Source organism: Protopterus annectens, chromosome 15.part0 (genome assembly GCF_019279795.1).
Source record: "Protopterus annectens isolate FY-2018-M chromosome 15.part0, PAN1.0, whole genome shotgun sequence".
NCBI classification, from domain to species: Eukaryota; Metazoa; Chordata; order Ceratodontiformes; family Protopteridae; genus Protopterus; species Protopterus annectens.
This window is the reverse complement of record NC_056749.1, coordinates 700,916,270-700,944,054: the sequence shown is the minus strand read 5'-3', so window position 1 is coordinate 700,944,054 and position 27,785 is coordinate 700,916,270. Positions and strand designations below refer to the sequence as shown.

General features: G+C 38.6%; 1 protein-coding gene across 1 annotated transcript in view; it reads right to left on the bottom strand.

The window, feature by feature from the left end:
* Positions 1-27,785, bottom strand: part of LOC122790020 (zinc-binding protein A33-like) — a 192,957-nt gene that overhangs the window by 47,189 nt on the left and 117,983 nt on the right. The window contains exons 4-5 of the mRNA XM_044057556.1: positions 27,120-27,142; positions 26,898-27,028 (exon numbers count right to left, since the gene is read on the bottom strand). Of these exons, the coding sequence (XP_043913491.1) occupies positions 26,898-27,028; positions 27,120-27,142 (154 nt within the window). The remainder of the gene's footprint in view (positions 1-26,897; positions 27,029-27,119; positions 27,143-27,785) is intronic.

Below are 27,785 nucleotides of genomic sequence, written 5' to 3'. Positions count from 1 at the left end.
GGTTGTAATTGGCCTTGGAGACGTTTTTTTAGTCTAGTTGTTGCTAAGGGGGGAGGGTTGTGTTACAGTTACTTCTAGAGAGACTGACTTGTGGTCATATCTCACTAGGGATATCCTCACACCAGGGGGTGTTGTAGCAGTCCCCCATGTTGGTGAGCATCAGATCCAGGAAGTTTGAGTCCCTTGTCAGTGTGTCAACCAGCTGGTCAAGGGTATTAGAGTTAACAGTCCAGGAACCTTTGGGCAAGTGAGTTAGAACACATATAATTTACCCACTCAATGGATGGGTAACTAAAGTCACCCAAAACCAGGGTGTTTGGTTGCATCTTGATTGACTCAAGTGGATCCAAGTAGGCTGACTGGATGTCCTGATTTATGGGGGGTCCTATACCTGGCAATGACCCAAAGAGGGGTCTTACCTACAGTCAACTCTGCATCTGAAGTAATTCAAGGGAACTGTGGTGTTTAACCAATCTAAAGGTTTATTTATTGTTAATGAATATTGATACACCACCTCTTTTAGTTCTCATGCCATTAGTTTGTGGTCTGAATGTGTGGAAGGAAATGTAACACACATACACATACTCTGAAAGGATTTATACACAGACATTCACAGATACACTCACACACTGTCTCTCTTCTCATATACATAGTCAAACAGCTGCACAAAACACAGATACGCACACGCTTGACAGGATTCATACACAGACACTCACAGATACACTCACACACTGTCCCTTTTCTCATACACAGAGTCAAACAGCTGCACATGCTGAAATACACATTTAGTACTACTTACCTACATAGGCAGTCTGTGCAGGGTAAAGCTGTCATCCTTCCCAAAGTGGATTCCCCAAGTGAAATGCATAAGTGCCCAATGCTACCTATTTTTTATACATTCTAGACTATTCTTTGGTGTAACTTGAACAACACAGAGTGAACAACATCTGTACTACACAAGTATCACATGAGTCTCCTTGGCATAGGTCTTAGCTCTGACAGCAATCTTCTGTGTAGGCCTGGACTTATGTCGAGAGACTTGAACCTCAGCACTGAAATAAATAGGACATGCTGGTGGGACAGATTCATAACCCAGAGGCTCCCTTCACTCTGGAATAAAATCCCAGTCCAGGTTAGGCAGAGTCCCTCATTGACTCTCTTCAAGAGGAATCGTGATGAGTGGATGGGGGGTCGTAGGTTTACCCCGGGTATCACTTCTGTGTCACTGATAGACAGAGGCACAGTATACTAACCTCGAAAAAGGGCATAGCAAAATTAATTTAAAATGGGTGGCGAAAGCCAAACACACTCTGGCTAGGCTTATAAATGCCCTAGGGCAGATAGCCTAGTATGAACCTATGAACCTATGTTCCCAGGCTTATACAGAACATTGCTGCCTTAGAAAGCAAGTAGGATGACAAGACAGTCTTTGTTCAGTAGTTTGGAGTTTCACTTCCTGGCAACATGCAGCTCTGAGAATCATAAAGGGTTCCCTAGCATGCAAGCTGCTCTATGTGACTTTGTATGCCAAGCATCCTCTCTATAAACCTCAGCCAATATCATTAAATGACTTAACTAATTCTTAAGTCCTGCAAACTTGTTTTGGGGTGGGCTATAAATGACTACTGTAGATTGCTGTAAGTCATCTAAACTGTATCTTGTAGTTTTCTGCATTAAAATGTAAGCTGCTGTGTTGTGGTTCATGGGATGGTTGAAATGGGTCCCTTGACTACCTCTTATCTTTTGCACAAATACAAAATAAATAAATATACGCTTTGAAACAAATGCAAACAGTTATCTGTAGTGTACATGTGTGTGTCTGTATGTGTGTGTAAGTGTGTCTGCATATTTGTATCTATCTACATATAGCTATATAGTTTTGTTTCCATAGTTTCTTACTAGCCATGCATTCCCACAAAGTGTTTTTAGTCCTTGCAATTTAAATATGAGTAACCCAGTGCAGGTGGAACATTTACATATCTACCCTTTTCATAAGGGACAAGAGTGCTCCAGGGATGAATTTGCATTTTCCCACTCACACATCCAGATTAAGTTTGAATAAAGTAACAAAAGTGCTTTGTTTTATGTGGAGAAGAAGTCAAAGAAATGGACTTCTCTGTGGTACATACTTAGTTTTCTTTAATAATGTTTTTATGCAAGTATAACACTGCTAGGTGTTCTTCCTTGTTTTTTCCGGATTCTGCACTTTGAAAATGTTCTGCACATGTGTATGGGACTTATGTTCCCAGGCTTACACAGAACATTGCTGCTTTAGAAAGCAAGCAATGGAGAAAGGATGATCTCCGTTGCTAATTTATTCGGGGGAAAAAAAACTGTAACCTCTGGACAGTGTAGAGGTACAAGAGCGACAGGGGGAAATACAAAGAAAAACAAGCATTTGTTTAGTTTGCATAATGTGCCTGGTTTTCCTTCTATTTTATATGTTCTTGTACATACTTCTTGACCTTTTATTTGAAGAAATGCGAAGAATAATTGTGCATTGTCTGAAGAAAAGAAAATCTGAAACTGACATGCCTGTCATCATTTAGTAACTTTGTTTCTCAGTGATTTGTCAGAAAACGACAAATTTTATGAGGAACAAAGTTACTAAATAAAGACACACTTTTCAGTTTCAGACCGTCTCCTTCAGACTAATGCTTGTTTACGACATAAAAAAAAAAAAAGCCTGTCTGCTCAATGATTCTTTAGCGGTCAAACTTTTGATGTTGGTATATGCTCGATTTACAATGGGCACGCTGGTTGGGCTGACCAATCAGCATGCTTGTTTTTGAATATTAAAGGACAGTCATTGTATAATACTGTATAATCTCTGTAGGGTGTTTGACAGGTCCTGTTTCTGGCTTGTCAGTAGGGACATAGAATGTTATCTGGCTCCACTGAAGCAGTATTCTTGGCCTTGGATAAAGCCTTGAGGACTTGTTCTTGGGAGATTTGCAAGTATGGCTGGAAATCAGTGCAAGTAGAAACCAAACATGTTGGATGAGGCAGGATGTACATGAACAATAGCAAAGTAGAATAAAAAACAACCATCAGACAAGGTAGAAGGCAAAATAATAAAACACAAATAATTTATTCAAAGCCACACTAAAATTCAGCTAAAACAAATAAAATTGATAAGTGCTTTCACACCACACAACTAAGTGGCTCATCAGATCAAACAATAGTTGTTACAAAGTACCTTAAATACAAAGTTTCAAACTCAACGATTTAGGGCATCTGGATTTTGGATGCAGACCTTTAAGGAGAAGAACAACATACAAATTATTATATTCATAAAGTAGCAGAAAACATTCTAACAAGTAAGCCAATATGGGAATGGAGAAAGTAGATTCTGCCGATAGGGATAACTGCAATTAGGGATATAGACAATAGACAAGAGGGGGCTGGAATTTATTGGAGAAAACTGGAAAAGGAACCAAAGTATTGGGAGCAAATAACTAGAGAGGGGAAAGGTAACAGAATGGGAAGAGGCCAAGAATTTATTTGGACTGCAGGTTAGAGATTGCCTTCTCTATCAAGGATTGATATCAGAGAATAGGCAAAGAGAAAGAAATGGGGGGTCCTAAATGAAAGACCAGCACTAGTAGAGTTTTTAATAGAATCTAGAACAGAAGCTGCCATTAAAAAAAGGAATAATCAGTAGAGCATATAAAATACTGCATGATAACTATAATAATCAGTCAAAGTAGGTTAGAAAGGATTGGAAAGAGAGACTGGATAAGCAATTTTCAAAGAAACAATGGGAGGATATATGTAAGTCTCCAAATATGCAACAAAATCTGAAAGATTTAGGATTTTTTCTTGGAAATGTTTACAGATATATTTTTATACTCCAAGTACACTCTAGAGAATTTTTCCTCATGTAGATAGCAAATGTTGGAGGTGTAATGGGGAAGAAAGAGGTACTTGTGAAGATATTTTCTGGTAGTGCAGTGGGTTGATGGACTTTAAGGATTCTATGCAGGATGCACTGTCAGAGATGCTGGGTGAGCGGATTGGTGTGATGGGGGAGATCATTTTTCTGAGCTATAATATAGAATCGGAATTGCCTAGACATGGCAAGTCCTTGCGGTATTTAATTATGGTGGCTGCCAAAAAAGCAATTAGTAGAAAATGTAAATCAAAATCTAAACCAATTGTATTAGAAGCAATGAATATAGTAACAGATATAAAACAACTGGAATTGAGATCTTTAGAAAAGGGAAGGAGCAAACTACATAGGAAAAAATGGGAACTGTGGGAACAATACATACAGGGGAGGAATGAGGTTTAAAAGAAGGCAGGACTTAAATGAGCTATGTAATGTTTGACTGAAAATCATTGGGTAGATTTGTAAGTGATGTATAATGTTTGCAACTGGGAGTGTGTAAGTATGGTGTGTGATATAAAATGCTTGCGACTAGGATTGTGCCATTGTGGTTTATTTTCAGGTATATAAATGTATGATTGCTTATGTCATAAGTGATGGTTTAAGAAAGATGTTTGTTTAAAAAGAGGGGGCAGGAATTGACTAATATATGTAATATTGCTTAGGTTATAAGTCATACAGCAATATATATGAAATATATTGTTTGTTAATTTAATACAGTGTGATTACTTTTGTATAAATGTAAATTTGCCTATGTCACAAGTGATAATTCAATAAAGTGCTTAAAAAAACGATGCAGGGCATGTGCTCTTAACACAGGCCTTAAAGGTACAGATTAATTCAAATCCATACCTCTGTTTACTCGTAAAGCTAATATCCAATTGAGTTCTAAGCACTCAGTTTTAGCAGCCATATCCTCTAACATTACCATTCAGGAAGTGAAAAACTAAAAACTCAAAAGAATGCTTGTTACCAAATGCTATAATATGTTTGGAAAGGGCATTCTTAGTATCACATTTCCTTATATCATAGCAGTGTTCAAAGATTCACTTAACATCTCATTTGTCGTTCTAATATAAAAACATCCACACGATTTGCAACTCGCTAAATAAATCAAATCACTAGTTCCACAATCAGCATGGAAGTTAAACCTTTAACAGTGCTTTGTGACAGGATGTACAAAACATTTTTTTATCACTAATAAATTTACATGTTACAAGGCTTGCAGGGAAAAGTTCACTTCCTATGAGAACCACAGGTTGTTGTTGTTTGTCTTTTTGGCTTTTCCCGGTTAGGGGTCGCCACAGCGGAACTCCGGTCTGCTAATTATTGGCAGTCAATTTTTATGGTGCTGAGTTGCCAGCCCGAGGCCCACACGCATGTCTTTCGGAGGCCACTTGACTGCGGAGAGGACATGCAGACTCCACACAGAAGACACTCCCCGCACTCCAGCCAAGAATCGAACGGGAGAACCTCTTGCTGTGAGGCAACAATGCTACCGCTGCACCACCGCGGACACCCCCTATAAGAACCACAGGTATCTTTCTTAAAAGATTTATAGCACAACATTTTCTTGAGTGTGCAATTATTTTAAAAACAAAACCTAGGTGCTTCACCAAGTAACTCCTTGTACCTATTATCAGTAGTTAAGATATGCAAGTTCTTTTTAATAACATCACATATCAAATGTGCTTCATTGGAATATGTAATATTCATTACCAATCCAGTCAAACTACACTGTACATTCACAGCTGAATCATCCTTACTCAAAAAATAAGGTCTAGCAAAATTACTATGATGCTCCAAAATATCCTTACGGGCTGCAGCAATTGCTTTTATATTATAACCCCTATGCATAAACTCTCTCTTCAACTCATCAAATACTTATTGCATATCATCTTTGTTCCATCTGGCTAATCTATAAAACTGCAGCTTCAAAACATTTTTATGTACATGCTTAAGATGCATGCTACTTCGATGCAGGACACTCACCTTCCTACAAAACTTCCTAAACAGACTAATATTCAAGCCATTAGAAGTAAGAGAAACATATACATCCAAGAAGACCACACAACAGGATGAGTGGTTCATAGTGAACCTCAAAAAGTGAGTGATACTTAAACACAAAATGAAACTCTGGGCCTTTGACTTTGTCTGAAGGATTTCAAGCCTGCATAAGGTATAGCACTGCTGGTGATTCCCTGCTGGGTGAGAAAGTACAGCTACATTTTTGTCTTTCACTGATAGAGCTGCTTTCTGTCTTACCTGCTGCATTTTGTTTTCTGTTTTAAGAAATCTTTGCCTAGTGGTTTTGTTTTTTGTGAGAGACAGACACTTAAATTATCTAGGCTCATATTTCATATGCTTTTTCATTGGTTAATTTGAATTGTCCCATGAGTAATACTTAAATACAAAGTGAAACTCTGGGCCTTTGTCTTTGTCTGAAGGATTTCAGGCCTGCACAAGGTACAGCACTACTGGTGATTCCCTGCTGGGTGAGAAAGTAAAGCTATATTTTTTCTGTCTTTGACTGACAGAGCTGCTTTCTGTCTTACCTGCTCCACTTTGTTTTCTGTTTTAGGAAATCTTTGCCTGGTGATTTTGTTCTGTGTGAGAGACAGACACTTAAATTATCTAGGCTCATGTGATGCCTGTGCAGTGGCCCAGCAATCAAGGAGCCTCAATCCTCAACACTAACACCAGTGAGGAGCATCTACATACGGGAGGATAACAAATACACACACAGTAAAGTACAATTTCCCTTAAGAGCACACAGAGATCACAGTCATTCTGGGGCTGGTTTCTCCCTTTATCTCCAGATCCCTAATAAGACTCCCCACTGGCACAGCTATAGGGTCCAGATCTCAGCCTAGTGGGCAAGCTAAAACCTCCAGCACCCTCTCTGTCCAACTAGTGCTTCATGTCCCTGCCCAAGTAGCTGAGACACACACACACACACACACACACACACACACACACACACACACACACACACACACACACACACACACACACACACTTTGAGATATGAGTTATATACAAACACAGACACTCCTGGGGAAGGCTGGCACAGATTCTCCAACTATGCCCCCTTTCTGCCCAGTCTAAAAGGTAGTACCAGCTGCCACCACCCACTAATATCAGCTACTAATAAGGCCGTTATCAAAGGGTGTCCAATTATTACTGTGCAATATTATTATCCAAATGGTAAGTGTGACTGTACAGCAAAGCTTATTGGAATGACTTGGACAGTATCACTATAGACATGCAATGTACTCTAGACCTTAAATTATCTCTACACAAAACAGCCACAGTTGAAAGGTTTAAAAATAGTTAATAATAAATAATAAAAACACAAGACAATACTTCTTCCTACACAGTGCTAGTCACAAGTTCAGAGATCACAATGAAATATTTAAAATAATACAGCAGAAAAGTTCTGACATAAATACAGAAAAAAAGCTAATCTAATTTTCCTATTTCCTAGCTATATGTAAGAGAAAACACAGTTCTAAAATAAACTTACATATAGAGCATAGGCAGAGAGTTGGTGATGTTGGATGTTCTCAAGGCAAACGCAAAATGCTCTGAGTCTCTCTGTCCTTAAATTGATAACACAGTACCACTGACTCATTTCAGATTACATCATTTTCTGTTTTCCAGGCTAACAGAAGCTCAGAGTGTAACAGCCCTTTTGATCTTGCAGCTGGTCAGGAAGCCAGAGCAATAAAAGACATTATACATGCAAATTCTAGCAATTAACTCTAGTCTCAAAACAAAATCAAGAATTCCTTCATCCAGACATCACAGCTCCGGGCCTTGTGATCAAACAATTACACAATGCTTGACTTATCAGCTTTCCTACAGCAGAGTGCAGTTTTGCAGTTCCACATTTAACATCATTGTTTCCATTTAAGAGAACAAGCCTGTGGCTTATACTAACGTTTACAAATGACAGAATTATCTACAAAGTTCTATCTGGCTAGGCTGGCAGCCTTCACATATCTTCACAGCTCATATTTCATGTTTTTTCACTGGTCAATTTAAGTCGTCTCCTGAGTGATCCTTAAGTACAAACTGAAATTCTGGCCCTTTGCCTTTGAAGGATTTCAAGCCTGCATTAGGTATAGCACTATTGGTGATTCCCTACTAGGGTTTCCCACCAATCCTATCGCTTGTCGGTTTTCTTTTTAAACCTGGTGATTTTAAGCTTCCCACTCCTATTGTAAATTGTGCTTGATAAGCTCCTCCCTTTCTACACTGCTGCCGCTATCTTGAATTTTTTATGTGAATTATTTATTTGCCTTTCCTTATGCTTATATCGAAAAGGTGAGTTTTGCCTTTTATTGTCTCTTGTACTGATTTACTTCATCTGAATGCATTATCTAGCTAGCTGTTGGATAAAGTAGTGCATTTGTACAGTCTATCAAGCACTTGTTTTCTCATTAAGGTCAGTGGTTTTCCTTCTAGCCTACTGCGAGGCAGCCTGGTCACTCTAGATTGAGGAAACACTTGAGATTTCTGCATGTAGTTTTATTGGCTGGAGAGCTTATTAATCAGCTTGTTTCCAGTGCCATTATAAATTCTGTAGAATTGAGTGGCTCTTGGCTCATTTATACAAAGAGAAGTACTTTTATTGAATAATCACACTTTTATGAGCTGTGTAAGGTACACTGCTGTATCCATATCTTAGTTTGGTTGTGGTAGCACTTCACTCCGGACACTCTCTTACTGTGCTTTTACATTAGGAGGACCGGGATTATTCATCTAGTGGCTGTAGGTATTTACCGGGTCTTTCAGAAGTGGGAACCCTACAAAAGGGCTCTAAGTATTTTTTCTTTGTACTTCTCTTATATCCTGTGACTGTACTTCAGCAGTTTTAAAAAAAATCTGTACTGTTTGCTGCTGCTTTGCACTCTATTTTACTACTGCATTTGTTGCACTTTCACTGTATTTTACACCAAGTGCTGATTTTACTTAATTTAAGAAAAGATCTGTTTCTGCTGTTTTATTATGTTGCTATTATTAATTCAAGAAAAAATGTGTTTTTACACTGTTGCATATTTAATTAAAAAAAAAAAATATCCTGCTTTTTTTCTGTTGTTCCATTGCACTTCTGCTGGCTGCAGTATTGAATGGATTCAGACCATTTTAATTCAGTTCTGTTTGTAGACTGAGCACTAAAAATCAGTACATCTTTTTTCTTTGGAGAAACCCCCCTGTACCCTCGTGGAAAGAGCATACAGTAGGACTATATAATTGAAGGTTACTGGTTCAGGGCTCAGTTTGAGTTATTTCACTGGTGCAGGGCTCAGTTTGAGCTTTTTCATTAGTTTCTTTGTATTAGCTGCTTTCTCTTGCTTGCACATAGTGCACCAGCATGCACCACAGCCCAGAGGGGGTAACTCTTGGGGGTTATAGATGCAAAAGCGCCAAAAGAAGTATTTTCCCGTAGAAGTGGCTGCTGTTTAGCAGAGCAGTTTTGAATAGCTCTCAGCTGTTCAGTAAAAAAAATAGCAGAGATTTTACCTCCTACCTATCAACATCAGACCCTGTATATCCCTTATTTTATAGACCTTCTACTGTATACCTTAAAGTTTAGTCACTCCAAAATAGCTCCCTGCCTGATACCCCCATCTTCTTCTCCTTATCTGTTGAGATACCAGGTTCAAACCTTGCATTAAAAAATGTCAGTTTCCCTCTGTTTCTCCTGCCAGCCTGGTGGACATGTTTTTTTTTGAGGCAGTGTACCAACTGCCTCATGTACACTGACAACTCCTTACTCATAAATCACACAAGTACAGGTTGCACGAGATGCTCCGACACTTAAGAATCTGGAATCACTGCTCTCTTGCACCCAGAACAGCAACAGTAAAACACCACGACTCCTATTCGTAATATGCACCCAACACATAAATCTTCAGATGTAGAGGTACTTTCCAGAAATCTACCTAAATACCAGAGACCTTCAAAACACAAATATGCTACACCTAGCACAACACCCAAAGCACCCAATACACATAAAAAACACTAGCACCTGTTTCTCACCAAATAAGCCCTTAAAGCTACACACAACTAGTGAGATATTCAGACACCCTACTCACCAGGTTTAACAAGGAGAAGGTTATGGTCAGCTGCCTGTCTGGTGCAAGGATTCACCAGATCACACATGCACTCAAGTCTCTCAACAAGTACCATTATGACTCCATCATAGTTCATACTTGTGTGAATGACTTGAGGCATACCTCTCTGGACTATATGAAGAGAAACATGACTGAGCTCTCTGAATATGTGTCCCAGGCAGGTATGTACCTAGCCTTGAGCAGCATTTTACCCTCATCTAGGATGATACCACAATATAAACAGAAAATGATTGACTTCAATAATTGGCTTAGTTTCTGGTGTCATTCTAAAGGGATCCAGTTCCTGTCAGCCTGGGACGACATGGTTCATAGGTTCATAGGTTTATACTAGGCTATCTGCCCGAGGGCATTACAAAGCTAGCCCCATCTTTTTTGTGGCTGGCTTTACGCACCCCTTTAGATGAACTATACTTATTATTTTTGTGTGCTGCTGTGTCGAGGACAATGAGGTAAGGTAATCTGTATATCTCATCATCTCCCATCCATTGGTCAAGATTTCTTGAACAAGGCCAGCGCGAGTCCTGCTCACATGTGCAGGATTTTATACCACACTGCTTTGCCAGAGATGGTCTTCACCTGGCACATCTAGGCTTTTGGTTGCTGGCTAAGGCACTTGCCTCCCCATAATGCCTTTTTAAGGGAAGGTCACAACAACAAAAAAATTCCCTAAACTAAGGGCCATGCTGCTAAACGCTTTTAAATCAAAAACTGAACACTCTAGAAGGACTCCACTCCCTGGAAGATGTTGATGTCTGTGCAGTCACAGAAACCTGGCTCAAGGCTGCAGAAAGTCCCCCGGTCTTCCAAGGCTACAATGCCTTCCACACTTTCAGGCCGCAAATGGAAAGTGTGAGAATCAAAGGCGGTGGAGTATCTATCATCATTAAAGATAATTATACCTCTAGAGTGGTTAGTCAAGAAAACTCTATAGAGCTATTCAAAGTCCAAATTACCATGGGTAAGACCTCCCCCTTCAGACCATCATCAGTTACAGGTCACCTTCTATGAACGAAGATGCCCACACAGCTTATTTAGACCTATTTGGGACAATTAAGGTAAAACCTACCACCCTAGTCATGGGTGACTTCAACTAACCTTCCATTAATTGGTAAACTTATACAAGCCCAAAATCACTCACACAAAAGTTCCTGGACTTTGTTAACTCAAATGCCCTGGAAAAAATATTGCACCACCCTACAAGGTGCTCCAATATTCTAGACCTCGTCTTCACCAATGAGTGACTGATGCAACTGCTCAAGTGTAGGGCCAGCACTGGTTAAGTCTGACCATAAATCAGTCCGTTTTCAAGTCACAATAGCACCAGAACTCCCCAAAGGAGAAGTCAGGCTAAAAACTTCACCAAAGTTAACTATACCCAACTAAGGGAAGTAATCAACATCCAAGCTCCAGTTTCCACAGGTGGCATTGACGGCTATACTAAGTTATACACTGATGCCCTGTATAAACATCTACACAAATGTATAGACCCAGCCATGTTGGACAGGATTAAAGCAAGATTCCTTAATAAAAAAACAAACCATTCTGGTGAACATCTAGCATTAATAAATTATACAATAATCGAAAGAAGCTGCTGTCTTAACATACAAAAGTGAGATCCAAGAACTGGAAGAGCACAAGCAAATAAGACAACTCATAAAATCTTTAAAGAGCAACTATGAGAAAAATGTAGCAACCATAGCCAAGGATAACCATAAGCTTTCTTCAGCTACATCTGCAACCTAAAAGGTTGGACTCAGACATGTGACTAATTGTGGCTGGCATCACACACAGTAACCCTGCAGAAATTGCAAACCTGCTAGCAGACAGGTTTGGCAAAAATGTCATCCCCCCCAAGCATACCACAAGCCATGTTTTCATCTCCTCACTGCATCTCCAAAGAGCAAATCATCAATGCTCTCTCCAAGGCTAAGAACACAGCCTCCATGTGACCAGATGGCATTCCGGGCTGCATTCTTAATGTTCTAAAACAAGATCTAGCTACTCCATTAGGTACTCTATTCAACCACAGCCTGAGTACTGGCTTTGTCTCCACTGAATGGAAAACATTGACTCTTATTCCCCATCGACAAGGGCAGCTCAGCAACAGACCCGGGTAACTACAGACCCATAAGTTTAACCAGACTCATCTGTAAGGTAATGGGATGAATCATCACGGACCTCATAAATAAGGATATAGGTGACCTCCAAACCCTGGATCCATCCCAGTTCAGTTTTATTAAAGGGCAGGTCATGCATGCTAAAACTAGTGGACTTCTTCAAGAATGTGACCAAAGCCAAAGATGAGGGAAAAGCCATGCACACAGCCTATCTTGACTTGGCCAAGGCCTTAGACACTATCCTACATTCGGACATCATTGACAAACTAACCCAGTTGAACATCAACTCCTATGTTGTCAGGTGTTTGCAAATTGGCTCACAGACTGGCAACACTCAGTCAAAGTGGAAGACCTTACCTCTACCAGCAGACGTGTCACCACTGGGGTCTCATAAGGGTCAGTGCTGGGAATCCTCTTGTTTGGCATATACTTCTCAGAAATCCTGGCTAAAACAAAGGGGCTGTGGTTAACCAAGTTTTTGAGGACTAAAAATTAGGTGCTATCAGCATACTTCAAAAGGGGCTGACACAGATGAATGATTTGTGCCAAAGCCATGATATTAAACTAAATGCTAAAAAAATGCATCATCATTCCCTTCAGTAAAAACAATGTCCCTGCTGATTACAAAATAAACAATAATACCCTAAGTACTAATTCAGTAATGAGAGACCTGGGAACACAGGTTGACTGTGACCTCAGCTTTGACCACCATGTGTCTACTGTGGTGAGGAAGGCATTCTAAGTCAATCACTCAGTTAGCAAAGGCATTGCCTCAAGAGCAAAAGAGGTAATAACTCCCCTGTACTCATCCATCATCAGGCCTGTTATTGAATATAATGCTCCCTTTGCTATGTACCAGACCAGAAACCTGCAGCAACTTGAGAGACCTCAGAGATTTCTAGCCAAGAAAATTCAGGGTCTCCAGCACATGTCTTATACAGACAGACTGAAGTCGCTATCACTGTACTCAGTAGTGTATAGATTACTTACAGGTGACTTATGTCTGGTTTGCAGGGCTATTTCTGACCCAAATCTAATGGAAATGCTGCACATCCGTAGGGACTAGAGTTACCCATTCCAGGAACCTCAATCTCGTCTGTGACATAAACAGGACCTGCTGCAGAGATAGATACATCTCTCAGAGGTTGCCACTCCTCTAGAATAGGCTTCCAATCCATATCAAGCAGAGCACCTCCATGACCCTGTTTAAGTGCAACCTGTATGACTGGATGGGAAAACATAAATTTCTGCCAGCGATTGCCCCGGCTTTTCTCCTGGACATGGGTAGTCCTTGCTAAAAAACCTTGGGCATAGACGATATCTCTCATCTAGTATTATACTGGCATTCAATGGCTAGGCTTGTAAAGACATCAGGTTAATAGTGTAGTAACATCTAACGAACCTATGAACCTCTTGTAGTCTGATGTAAATAATCAACAAATTCATATAAATCATCAGTAGGTCCTGGCCGTATTAAAAACAGATCATCAACCAAGTGTACATAAGATATGAACCTCTGAAAGAAATTACACTTGTTAAAAATATAAAGCAATTCCCAGTAAGCAAACACCAAGTTGGCATAACTATTGGTACATAATGTGCAAACAGATATGCCAATCTTTTGAAGAAAACTTCTCACCAAATAGAAAAACGATGTTATTCAAAATCATCTCCAAAAGTGAACAGATCAAATAGAACTTATCATTTTATTAGTATTGTAGTCAGAGTGCTTGGAAAGAAAAAGTCTAACAAATTCAATTCCTACATCATTAGAGATTACTATAAACACAGATGTGACATCCATAGTAACTAATATAAAACTAGTACCTTCAAAACTGATTGACCAATCAAATAATGAAGAAAGAACGTGCTTAGTATCCTTTAGTATCCTACTAACTTTGTCTAGGACAGGACGCAGCATCTTTTCTATGTAAATGTATAGTGCCTCCGTTGTCCACCCATGTAAAGAGACAATGGATCTCACTGGAGGATTCAACAAAGTCTTATTGATCTTTGGGAGACCATACATGATAGGAATGGTCAGAAATTTGACTAAAAAGTAATCATACAAATCTTTACCTACCACATCCTCCATCAACAAGTCATGTAGGCAAGAAAAAATCACATTAATCAACTTAATAACATCAAACTTCATACATTCCAAATAGGTAGATGTATATCCATAAGCACAATCGCGCCCCCTTTTTCCAGCTGGGCGAATTTGAAGAAGTCTCAGAGAGTCAAGCTCATACAATGCATTAACTTCTTCAGCACGAAGATTATAAAAAAGCTTCCTGTGTTTCTGATTTAACGCACTGCAACTGTCATGTTCACAAGTCTTTAAAAAAGCCTCACTGAGTGGAAAAACCCACTCTCCTGTTGATTAACATTGCTATACATAACCTTCAAAGAAATACTTCTGACAAAAAGTCTCAAGTCTATGAGAACATCACTTAAGACAGACCCTCTGGATGTATAAATGAGAGGCCTTTATTAAGAATGTTAATCTGATTTGAAGGCAGTACAACAGAGGAGATATTAACAACTAAATTTTCGGAACCTTGCTTTGTACAGATGGAGTATAACACAAAAAAAGGCCAGCACCAGGGAATGAAGCAGAATGATGCAAAAATAGAAACAAAATGTTTATTGGAACCAGACCGGTTTCAGCTTATAGCTTTCCTCAGTGGCAATACATGAAATGTGGTTGACAGACTGCATTTAAATATTGAAGCCAATAAGGCAAATAATGACAACATTTCCTGTTGAATCCAGAAAAAAGTTTTGCAAATGAAATACATATTAATATATGTATAAAAATGTTGTATGTATAAGAGTATTAACAACAAAAATTGAATGTATTCAAAAAAATATATTCAAAAAAATTTATAAATTGATAACTGGACATTGTATCAAAACTTAAGAAAAGTATTATAACTTATCATTAAGACCTGGGGAAAAAAGACCCCCCCAGTTTCACTATCCATTTCATTTCTTTGTTATTTAGTAAGTCATGCCATCCTGTTCTAAAATCTTTATTTCCAAAAACTCTATCAATAATAGTGAAAGTGAATTTAGCTGTTGAATGAGTAAGTGAATGTTTGTACAATGCATTGGTCATTCTACCATTCCGAATGTCCCCCAAATGTTCAGACATACGACATCTGAATTGTCTTGAGGTCTGACCAATATAAAATGCTTGGCATGTACAAGTTACTAAATAAATGACCCACTCACTTCCACAGTTGGCAAAGCACTTAATATCAAATAATTTGCCTGTATTTTTGCTAGTAAAGTTCTTGGTTTTGAAGATGTATTTACAAAATGAGCAATGTCCACATGGATAACACCCCACCAATCTATCTCCAGAAAGAGTAGTCTGATGATAAAGGCTGGATTGAGAAGTAACCCTTTTATAATAAGAAAAATGTGACCGAAGAGTTTTGCCTTTTCTATATGAAAATTTGCATCTATCCCCCAACCAGTCATCTATTCTTATATTATTTTGAGTATATTCCAGTTTTTATTGATGATATCTGTGAATTGAGAAGTGTTCCTCCCAAAAGTGGTAACTAGCCTGATAATATCCTGTTTGTCCCGAGAATGTTTTGATTTATATGATAATAAGCTTTCTCTAGATTGATTAGATGCCCATGTAGAGGCATTGTGGACATTATCATGCTGGTACCCTCTCTCTAGAAATCTATCAGTCAAATCTTGTTGACATATGGTTAAATCTTGTTCAGAAGAGCAAATTCTTCTAATTCTCAGAAATTGTGATTTGGGAATATTATTGATTGTATGTCTGGGATGTAAACTGGAGGCGTGTAGCAAACTGTTATATTGTGAGTACTTCCTATAAACTGTTGTTCTGAGTGTGTGGTCGGGTTTTCGCTCCAAATGAACATCTAGAAAATCCATTTCTTGTGCATGATAGTTAACAGTAAATTCAGCACCCCACTTATTACAATTAAGATACTCCACAAATTCTGAAAGATATTCTGATCCCCCTCTCCAGACAAACCAACAGTCATCCAAATAGCGCCGCCAAATATCAATCTCAGGCAAGTATAAATTGTGCATGCCATCATAGATAATCTGTTCCTCTATATACCCCATAAATAAATCTGCATAAATAGGGGCAAAAGAAGCCCCCATAGCTGTACCCTGAATTTGCCAGTAGCATTGGTCTTGGAAATAAAAAACATTCCTGGTATGTATATGTTCAGCCATACAGACTAAAAGAGTGTTAAAACCAGGAGGATAAATGTTAGTTCTATTCAGCCAAAATTCCAATGCCATCAATCCGGCCCAATGGGGAATGCAGGTATATAAAGACTTCACATCCAGAGTACACATAAGCCAATGAGATTCCATTTGGGATTCCAAAACTATTTGAAGAAATTCAGTTGTATCTTTAATTCTGGCCCTGATGTATACCAATAGGGGCTTCAAATACTCCGTTAGATAGGCGGACAAGGGTTCAGTGAGTGAACCAATTCCCGAGACTATAGGTCGACCGGGAGGTTCCAAAAGAGATTTGTGGATTTTAGGTAAGAGATATAAATATTGTTTACGGGGGTCACGTACTGTTAGTTGAATTCTAGTTTTGGCACTAATGATCCCCTCCTCTACTGCAGAATCCAGAAAGGCATCTATAGCTTTTTTAAAATTTGGGGTTGGGTCTACAGGCATGTGGAAATAATGCTGATTGTTCAACAACTGTCTTTTACCTTCAGCCCAGTAATAACTGGAATCCATAATGACTATAGCCCCACCCTTATCTGCTGGAAGAATAACAATATCGGTATAAATTACTCAAGTTACTATGGTTCGTGCACCTGTCGTACTTGCTAGCATTTTTCGTTTTGGAGTCATCACGTTGTTTGTTGCTGGCTGTTGGCTTTGGGAGTCTGGAAGCAGAAGCCATGGTGTGGCTTGGCGTATCTGTCGGAGAGGATTCCTCATCGGAGATCTGGTTATTCTTGTTGGCATTCCTGTTGAGACCCTTGTTTGTTGAATTACTGGCTGATTCATCGCCTTTTTGGACTTTATTTTTTCCGTGTTCTAGTGAGTGTATTCAGTGTGTTTTGCTCAATACTATCTTTATTTATAACGCAAACATTTTAGACTCTATCTTTACTGTGGATTATTATTGCGTTTGGATTTAAATATTATATGTTGCAATGTTGTGCAGGAACATTTCATCTCACTACTAATAATGTTTCTAGTGGCTGAGTATTTGGGATATTACAACCATTTTTTCTTTTTTTACGAAGATTTTTGTCATTCGTGACAACTTTTAAATATTCGTCATTTACCAGCACCTGTTCATTTTGAATGTACTTTGGTTGGCATCGATTACATTTTTTGACGGTACTGGGACATTTTCAAGATTGTGGTGCATATTTACAGTGAAAGGAAACTGATACATTTGCTTTTCCAGGATATAACATTTTTTCTGAACAGTGGATTGACATTTTATTGAACAATCATCAGCAGTTATTGGGATTTTACCACCTTTTATACTTATTGTGGTTTATTATAAATAGATTGTTGCTAGTTCTTCTTTCGGAACAATGGCATATCTTACATTCGAACTTTGAGTGTTTGTTCACTTGTGTTTCATAATCATTTTATGTTGTTTTTCTTGCTTTTTGTTTATAACTATTTGGTCGTATACAATTGCACCCAATATAACATATAAGTTGTGATTTACCCTATTATTATAGGGACAGTAGTACTTTGAATATACAGGGGTGATTGTCAGATGGCTGATTAGTATGTTTTTCTCAGCACATACTAACTTTTGGCTCATATATAGAGATTAACATTGCAATATATTTCTACTTTATCTGTGTATGTATTTTTCTAGTTTATTTTTTGCACACTTGTTTCACCAACGATTTAAGCTGGTCATGTATTCAGTATCGTATTAACCAATCATAGACAAATATTGATCAGCATAACAGATGTTATATTAGGTTCTTTTCTGTGTGTTGTATTAATATATGAGGTATCTTATTTTCATATATATATATATATATATATATATATATATATATATATATATATATATATATACACACAGTTGGGAGCTATTGTTTGTCCTTGCTAATCAGGACTATGGTCATGGTTCACATTCAGTTATTTCCACATGCCTGTAGACCCAACCCCAAATTTAAAAAAAACTATAGATGCCTTTCTGGATTCTGCAGTAGAGGAGGGGATCATTAGTGCCAAAACTAGAATTCAACTAACAGTACGTGACCCCCGTAAACAATATTTATATCTCTTACCTAAAATCCACAAATCTCTTTTGGAACCTCCCGGTCGACCTATAGTCTCGGGAATTGGTTCACTCACTGAACCCTTGTCCGCCTATCTAACGGAGTATTTGAAGCCCCTATTGGTATACATCAGGGCCAGAATTAAAGATACAACTGAATTTATTCAAATAGTTTTGGAATCCCAAATGGAATCTCATTGGCTTATGTGTACTCTGGATGTGAAGTCTTTATATACCTGCATTCCCCATTGGGCTGGATTGATGGCATTGGAATTTTGGCTGAATAGAACTAACATTTATCCTCCTGGTTTTAACACTCTTTTAGTCTGTATGGCTGAACATATACTTACCAGGAATGTTTTTTTATTTTCAAGACCAATGCTACTGGCAAATTCAGGGTACAGCTATGGGGGCTTCTTTTGCCCCTATTTATGCGGATTTATTTATGGGGTATATAGAGGAACAGATTATCTATGATGGCATGCACAATTTATACTTGCCTGAGATTGATATTTGGCGGCGCTATTTGGATGACTGTTGGTTAGTCTGGAGAGGGGGAATCAGAATATCTTTCAGAATTTGTGGAGTATCTTAATTGTAATAAGTGGGGTGTTGAATTTACTGTTAACTATCATGCACAAGAAATGGATTTTTTAGATGTTCATTTGGAGCGAAAACCCGACCACACACTCAGAACAACAGTTTATAGGAAGTACTCACAATATAACAGTTTGCTACACGCCTCCAGTTTACATCCCAGACATACAATCAATAATATTCCCAAATCACAATTTCTGAGAATTAGAAGAATTTGCTCTTCTGAACAAGATTTAACCATATGTCAACAAGATTTGACGGATAGATTTCTAGAGAGAGGGTACCAGCATGATAATGTCCACAATGCCTCTACATGGGCATCTAATCAATCTAGAGAAAGCTTATTATCATATAAATCAAAACATTCTCGGGACAAACAGGATATTATCAGGCTAGTTACCACTTTTGGGAGGAACACTTCTCACTTCACAGATATCATCAATAAAAACTGGAATATACTCAAAAGTAATATAAGAATAGATGACTGGTTGGGGGATAGATGCAAATTTTCATATAGAAAAGGCAAAACTCTTCGGTCACATTTTTTTTATTATAAAAGGGTTACGTCTCAATCCAGCCTTTATCATCAGACTACTCTTTCTGGAGATAGATTGGTGGGGTGTTATCCATGTGGACATTGCTCATTTTGTAAATACATCTTCAAAACCAAGAACTTTACTAGCAAAAATACAGGCAAATTATTTGATATTAAGTGCTTTGCCAACTGTGGAAGTGAGTGGGTCATTTATTTAGTAACTTGTACATGCCAAGCATTTTATATTGGTCAGACCTCAAGACAATTCAGATGTCGTATGTCTGAACATTTGGGGGACATTTGGAATTGTAGAATGACCAATGCATTGTACAAACATTCACTTACTCATTCAACAGCTAAATTCACTTTCACTATTATTGATAGAGTTTTTGGAAATAAAGATTTCAGAACAGGATGGCATGACTTACTAAATAAAAAAGAAAAGAAATGGATAGTGAAACTGGGTGGTCTTTTTTCCCCAGGTCTTAATGATAAGTTATAATACTTTTCTTAAGTTTTGATACAATGTCCAGTTATCAATTTATATATTTTTTTGAATACATTCAATTTTTGTTGTTAATATTCTTATACATACAACATTTTTATACATATATTAATATGTATTTCATTTGCAAAACTTTTTTCTGGATTCAACAGGAAATGATGTCATTATTTGCCTTATTGGCTTCAATATTTAAATGCAGTCTGTCAACCACATTTCATGTATTGCCACTGAGGAAAGCTATAAGCTGAAACCGGTCTGGTTCCAATAAACATTTTGTTTCTATTTTTGCATCATTCTGCTTCATTCCCTGGTGCTGGCCTTTTTTTGTGTTATACTCAAGTTACTGTGGTTCGTGCACCTGTCGTACTTGCTAGCATTTTTCATTTTGTACAGATGGACCAAGATCCAACTGTCCCATTAGCTGCGGTCTTTTCCGACTTTACCGGTTCCTGCTGTACTAACAGCCCCTCAATACTTGTTTCTTCTCTTGCATAAGTTTGGGTAACTGTAGAAGAGAAAAGGAGCAACAGTGTTCAAAACATCGTTTGGGCTAGAACCAAGCTCATTCTTCTTAGAGCTCAACCTTACAGGTACACTGGATTTAGATGGACCTTCACTGATATTAGTGGTCCTTACAGTATTGGACCTGGATGTAGATGGACCTTCAATGATACTAGTGGTCCTAACAGTACTGGACAAGTCTGGAGCTATTTTCCTAGTTGAAATGCAGGGCTGATTGATTATCCTTCCTGGACCTCAGCACGAACGCTGTCTCGAAATAACGGACAGCCATTGGTACAATCATCACTGGCAGGCTGATTAAACTGAGTTTAAACATCACTCTTCGGCCAGGAAAGAAACTCTGCCTCCTCAGAAATCAGCCAAATACCTAATAAGTTTCTTCTTCTTTACATCCTGCAAAAGTTTCTTATAAGTGGCTACATCTAGAAATAAATCATCCATTGCACATAGAAGAGGTCAGAAAGGCAGTCATTTTATCTTAGCCCAGAATAACCTCATTAAATAAGGATGATTCCATGGGTGGAAAAAACTCAATCAGCAGTTTAATATATTTGAAAAGTAATTCTAGGTTAAGAGATTGCTACTGCTTAAGGAGTATTGGATAGGTGTTAACATAGGTGGGTATCGGTAACCCACATAGACCCATAGGAACCACTCCATGATGAGTACACATTTCTAAATGCAGTATCTGCCAATGTGGCCTTTTATATTTGTACAGACTGTTCTCCAACTCCTTATAGGCACTGAAAAATACATTAAAATCAGCAGTAGGAGCTTCTGTTATCACTCCAACATTTTGCCAAATATCAGAAAGCAGAGGATTACAGTCCGCCTGTAACATATGGCCAAACTGATCCATGAATGTATTGGCTGCAGGTCCAAAAGGATTATACTCAAGCCCAATAACACCTCCTTCTGCCATGCTCCACAAGTCCAGCAAAAAGAAAATCAGAGCAAGTAAAAACCAAATGTGTCGGATTAGGCAGGTTGTACACGAAAGATAGCAAAGTAGAATAAAAACAACCAGCTGACAAGGCAAAAGGCAAAATAATAAAACACAAATAATTTATTCAAAGGCATGCTAAAAGTCAGCTAAAACAAATAAAATGGATAAGCGCTTTCACACCACACAGCTGGGAGCTTCATCAGATCAAAGAATAGCTTTTACAAAGTAACAAATACAAGGTTTCAAACTTAACAATTTAGGGCACATGATCTTAACACAGGCCTTAAAGGTACAGATTTATTCAAACCCATACATCTGTCTGCTGTGATCTAGAAATGCTGGGGTTGGGTGGGGGCAGGAGGTTGAAGTTTGAGATAAATTTATCCACAAGTAGATTGGATACGTCCTCTGGGTCCGAGTAGGTGGTATCATTTACTATTAGCTCTGTGAGGTGCTGGGCTTTGTTTTTTGAGGTTTCTAACATAGTTAAAGAAGGCTTTGAGGATATTTTTAGCCATGATGGCTAGTTTTATGTTATATCTGACTTTGGTTGATTTGATCAGGGACTGGATTTCCCTGCTAAGTTTAACAAGACCATTTATGACATGCTAGGTATTATATTTATTTTTAAGTGCAATGAGTTTTTTCTCTTGATGTAGAGCTTGCTTATATTTGGATTCCACTATAGGAGGTTATTTTTAAATTTTCACTGTATTTACTTTGGAGGAGGGCATGTAGCTATTTACATGAGCACAGAATTTGACAGTAAAGGATTTGGCATATGCAATGGGGTCATCAGACTGGGAGGGGGTATTGAATTTAGCCAGGTCATCACTCAGTTAAAGCAGATTAGCCTAAGCATCTCACACAATCCCTAAGGGGAGCAGGGGTACATCACACAGATTTGAGGGATCAAGGGGGTCATCATACAGACCTGAGAGATTATTGGGTACATCATATAGAACAGGGGAAGTAAGGGGTACATCACAGAGAACACGGGAAGTTGTGGGCACATCACATAGACCTGAGGGAACAGCGGGTACATCACACAGATTAGAAGGAGCAGGGGGTGCATCACACTGACACAAGGGAGCAGAGAGTTCATCACACTGATATGAGGCAGGATGGGGTGCATCACACTGACATGAAGGAGCAGTGAGGTACATTACACAAATGGAGCAGGGGGTACATCATACAGATAAGTGTCAGTAGGGGGCTGCATTACACTGAGATGAAGGAGCGGGGGGGGTACATCCTACAGATCAGTGGCAGAAGGGTGCTGCATCACATTGCGATGATAGAGCAGGGGAAGTGCATCACACTGACATGTCGGAAAAGGGGGTACATCACACAAATCAGTGAGAGCAGGGGAAGCATCACACTGCTATGAGGGAATCTGGGGTACATCACACAGAGCAGGGAGAGCAGGGGACACATCACACAGATCAGTGAGAGCAGGGGTTGCATAACAGTGACATGAGGGAGCAGGGGTACATCACACACCCCTGTGGGATCACGGGGATTATACAGACCTGAGACAGAAGTGAGAACATCACACAGAACAGGAGGAGCAAAGGGTACATCATACTGAACACTGGAAGTTGTGGGTACATCACACAGACCTGAGGGAGCAGGGTGTGCATCACAAAGATCAGTGAGAGCAGGGTGTACATCAATGGGAGCAAGGGTGCTTCACACTGAGATGACAGAATGGGGTACATCACACAAATCAGTGGGAGCAGGGGTGCATCACACTGAAATGACAGAACGGGCTACATCACACAGATCAGTGGCAGCAGGGGTGCATCCCACTGGCATGAAGGAGCAGGTGGTGCATCACACAGATTAGTGGCAGCAGGGGGTGCATCACATTGACATGAGGGAGCAGGGGTACATCACACAGATTAGTAGCAGCAGGGGGTGCATCACACTGACATGAGAGAGCAGGGAGTACAGCTCACAGATTAGTGGGAGCAGTTGGTACAATATGCAGAGAAGAGATGGAGCTAAGAGCACAATGTTCATAGGTTCACTGAAAGTACTAGGCTAGCTGCCCTTGTAGGACATTTTAAGTTTAGCCAAGTTCCCTTTCAAAGATAAAAATCAAACTCCGTACCTTGTGACTGTGAGGTAAACACCTTACACATTATACCAACCCCCATAATTTCACAACAAAATTAGAGCAACTGAGCACAGGTGTGGGTGACCGCTCAACAAAGGAACTCTACTGTAAAGACAGACCCATTATTGTGAATTAAATGGGGAGTTGTTTTGGTAAATAACATTTAGGGTTTAGACTGCATTTGTCGCTGGACTTTGGCACTTACTTTCATACTATATAGTTTAGTGTAATTGATATTTTGAAGTAAACAGACACAGAAAGTAACTGCAACTAAAGTACTGAGTATTGTATAGGAGATAAAAGAACTGGAATTGGGCTCTTTACTAAAGGGAAGGGGCAATTCACATAGACATAAATGGAATTTCTAGGAACAATACATGCATAATAGTGTTTAGGAGGAGGGTTGTTTAAGGGAAAGAAAGAACTGGGCAATTTATGTAATGTTAGAGTGAATACAATTGTTAAAATGTATACTGCATAAAAACAAAAAAGAAAGAAATATTATGATGCTCTGCTTTCCTTTCTATTATTGTATAGGCACCAATGTAAATATTACGCTTAATGAAAATGTTAAAAAAGTAACTGCTTGTTGTCACCAGAGGACCTCGCTGTGGTAGCTCATTCCTTGGCTTCATTGCATAACTGAATATGGTAGTTCTCTTTACCTAGCTTGACTGATGCAAAGAATGATTACCCAAGTGCATTGAGAATTCTGTGGCCGATCTGCTATCAGGTACATCCCATTAGTGGCATATCATGCTAGTGATGTGGAACTTCTATAGGCTGCTTCAGCATCAGCATCAACCTCCTGTTCCCATTTTCTGCATGGAGTCGGGGTGTCACATAATCAGTAACCACCACCAACAGTCAATGTTTGTACCGTGTCAGTCTGATAGCATCTTTAACGGATCATTTTTAGTTTATTTACCCCTACATTGAGTCTCCCTTACGCTAAAAAAGGATATTTCCTTAATGTCCACCCTTTGCTCTTCATTCTGCCACTTTGCATTGCAGGAAATTCCTAGCATGTGGCGTATATAATCTAGAATTCATAGGTTCATAGGTTAGTACTAAGCTAACTGCCCTTGCAAGCCATTTTAAGCTTAGCCAATTATCCCTTGTGAGACTCAAACCCTGCACCTTGTGTTTGTAAGGCAAACACCTTAGCCATTAAGCCACATTAAATGCCAGATATTCCGCCTTTTGAATCTTCTATACCGTTGGCTTAGGGAGTTTCACACTCTAGGTTTTAAAAGGTTCCAGAATGTCCAACAGTAATATGTATTTATTTATCAGTTGATCTGAATGTAATTTTAAGCCTTATTTATCTCTGCATTTCTCTTTGTGCAAATTACAGTTGAAACTATAAAAGTCCTAATAATTACATAGCAAAAGTGAAATTAAACTGAAACTATGCTATTTGGAAGTTCTTGCAAAGGATTAAGAAGCTGTTAATGAATGGTTTCTTGTGGTACAGAGTTTGATTCCCTTAGTTTCAATTGCCTATGTGGCAATGAGCAACAGACAGCACTCCTGGGCTGATTCTGAAAAAGATCCATGCAGACCAATGCTCTACCCCAGTCAACCAATAAAAACTAAAACTGTGCTTGGTTCAGTACTCAATGGAATATTTTACGTAATCTCAACAATCATGAATATGAGCATGGCTGCCCTTTCTCAGTCATATGCCCCAGTTCACCTTTCCTTTCTTCTACTTTACAACATATTTTCACTGTTATAAACTGTCCATCTTCTTTTCTTTATGTATCACTCTAAACATAAAAAAAAAGTAAAAATCCCTTTCTGCTCTAGGACCATCCACATTCTTAAATGGTGCTTATCAGAAAAAAATCAATGCACCTCACTTCTGCAGCTTTTAAATACCTTTGGTTTATGGCTAAAAAACTGCATCCCCCATCCTGCATTATTTCTTTGCTGAATGTCATATCAAGTAGGCTACCTAGCAACAGCCTTATAACATGCATCAGATCACATGAATCATTTCACATGTACACTGTTACAGTTACCTGTGTAGGTGTTACAGCCTACACAGGGTAAATGGCATTCTTACAATTAACTGTGCGGGTGCTACAGCCTATACAGGACCTCATTCTTACTGTATTACAATTACCTGTGCAGGTGTTACAGCCTATACAGGACCTCATTCTTACCGTATTACAATTACCTGTGCAGTTGTTACAGCCTATACAGGACCTCATTCTTACCGTATTACAATTACCTGTGCAGTTGTTTTACAGCCTATACAGGACCTCATTCTTACCATATTACAATTACCCGTGCAGGTGTTACAGGCTATACAAGACCTCATTCTTACCGTATTACAATTACCTGTGCAGGTGCTACAGTCTATACAGGACCTCATTCTTACCATATTACAATTACCTGTGCAGGTGTTACAGCCTATACAGGACCTCATTCTTACCATATTACAATTACCTGTGCAGGTGTTACAGCCTATACAGGACCTCATTCTTACTGTATTACAATTACCTGTACAGGATAAACCTCATTCTTACTCTGTAACTATTACCTGTAAATGGAATACAACCAACACAGACGCCACTTCATTCTTAAACTGATGCTGTTGTCTGTATTTATATGACAACTCATTAAGACGACATCACATTTTACACTTGGTATAGATATATATGCATATGTTGTGCAGAGACCACAGAGATTCAAAGTTTCATTCTTTTTTCTCTACCACACAAGTTCTTGCTTTTCAATGCAAAAAACACTGAAATTCGATATAATCAAATGCCACTCCTCTTTTACACTGAATTAGCTGTTACTGACAGTTGCTCTGGGTAGCCTTATATCAAATGCCATATAACCTAGTTTAGATAAGTCAGAACGATGTGTATCCATGTAAGCGATGATCTTTAGCTACCTGCTGCCTTTAATTTGCACTGTACCTGCTACACGTCTTCTTTCTGCATATTCTGTTGTCAGTAACTCACTTGGAAGAAACACTATTGCCGTCACTCAGGCATCACCTCAGAAGAGAATCACATTAGTGAGGTGGCGTAGAAATGGGGTTCGCTTCATAATGTTCTACACCATCTTTTCAGGTTTGTTTAAACATGGGGTGCTAAATTAAAGCCCTAACAGGAGTTTCATCCACATTCCCATTTAGAATAAGCATCAAATGCTTAGGCCCAGGACTTGCAGACTAAATGCTTTTTTCTCTTTACTGAGGCATGTTTCTTACCAGGGCTGATGACAGACAGCATTGCCTTCCAAATGCTGTACTCTAGGGGTCCTTTGTAGACTCCAAGACTGAGGTCACCTGAAACCAACATACTATCAGAGTTGTCTTCCTTTTCCTGTCTTCTCATGATCCTGTGGAAAAAGACCACAGATGACATGAGTTTTTGCACTTATGACAGACTGAAATTTTAGACAAAAAAAAGTGATCATTGCATCTACTTACCTTTCCATTTCTGCCTTCATGTCCTGTATGGAAGACAAGAACATAATTTCATTATATACCTCATTTTTGGTGGTTAGATTATATATATATATATATATATATATATATATATATATATATATATATATATATATATATACACACACACACACACACACACACACATATATATATATATATATATATATATATATATATATATATACATACACACACACACGCACACACATATATATATATATATATATATATATATATATATATATATATATGCATACATACATGTATATACCTAGTCGTGTATAAAATGCATATATACAGATATATATGTTATTGTGAACATACAGTGACAATGGTTCACTTAACCACTCATACTTAATGAAAGAATATAGTTCTCTTTACAGTAAAAAAAAAAAACACACTTGAACAACAGCATTTTTTTTTTTTGTAAACAGAAAGAACAGATGAGAACAGCTACAGTCCCAGTTATATGCCAAAATTAAAGCCAGAGTAAATATCAAAATAATACCAATGCAGTTTCCTAAATCCATAACTCCATTTTAGTGTGAAAGAACTCCAGATGTAACCACTGGCTGAGTCTCTTACATGCTGGCTCTCTAAGTTCAATATTCTGTCATTTGCATACTTGCCTTTGTTATCCAGCAA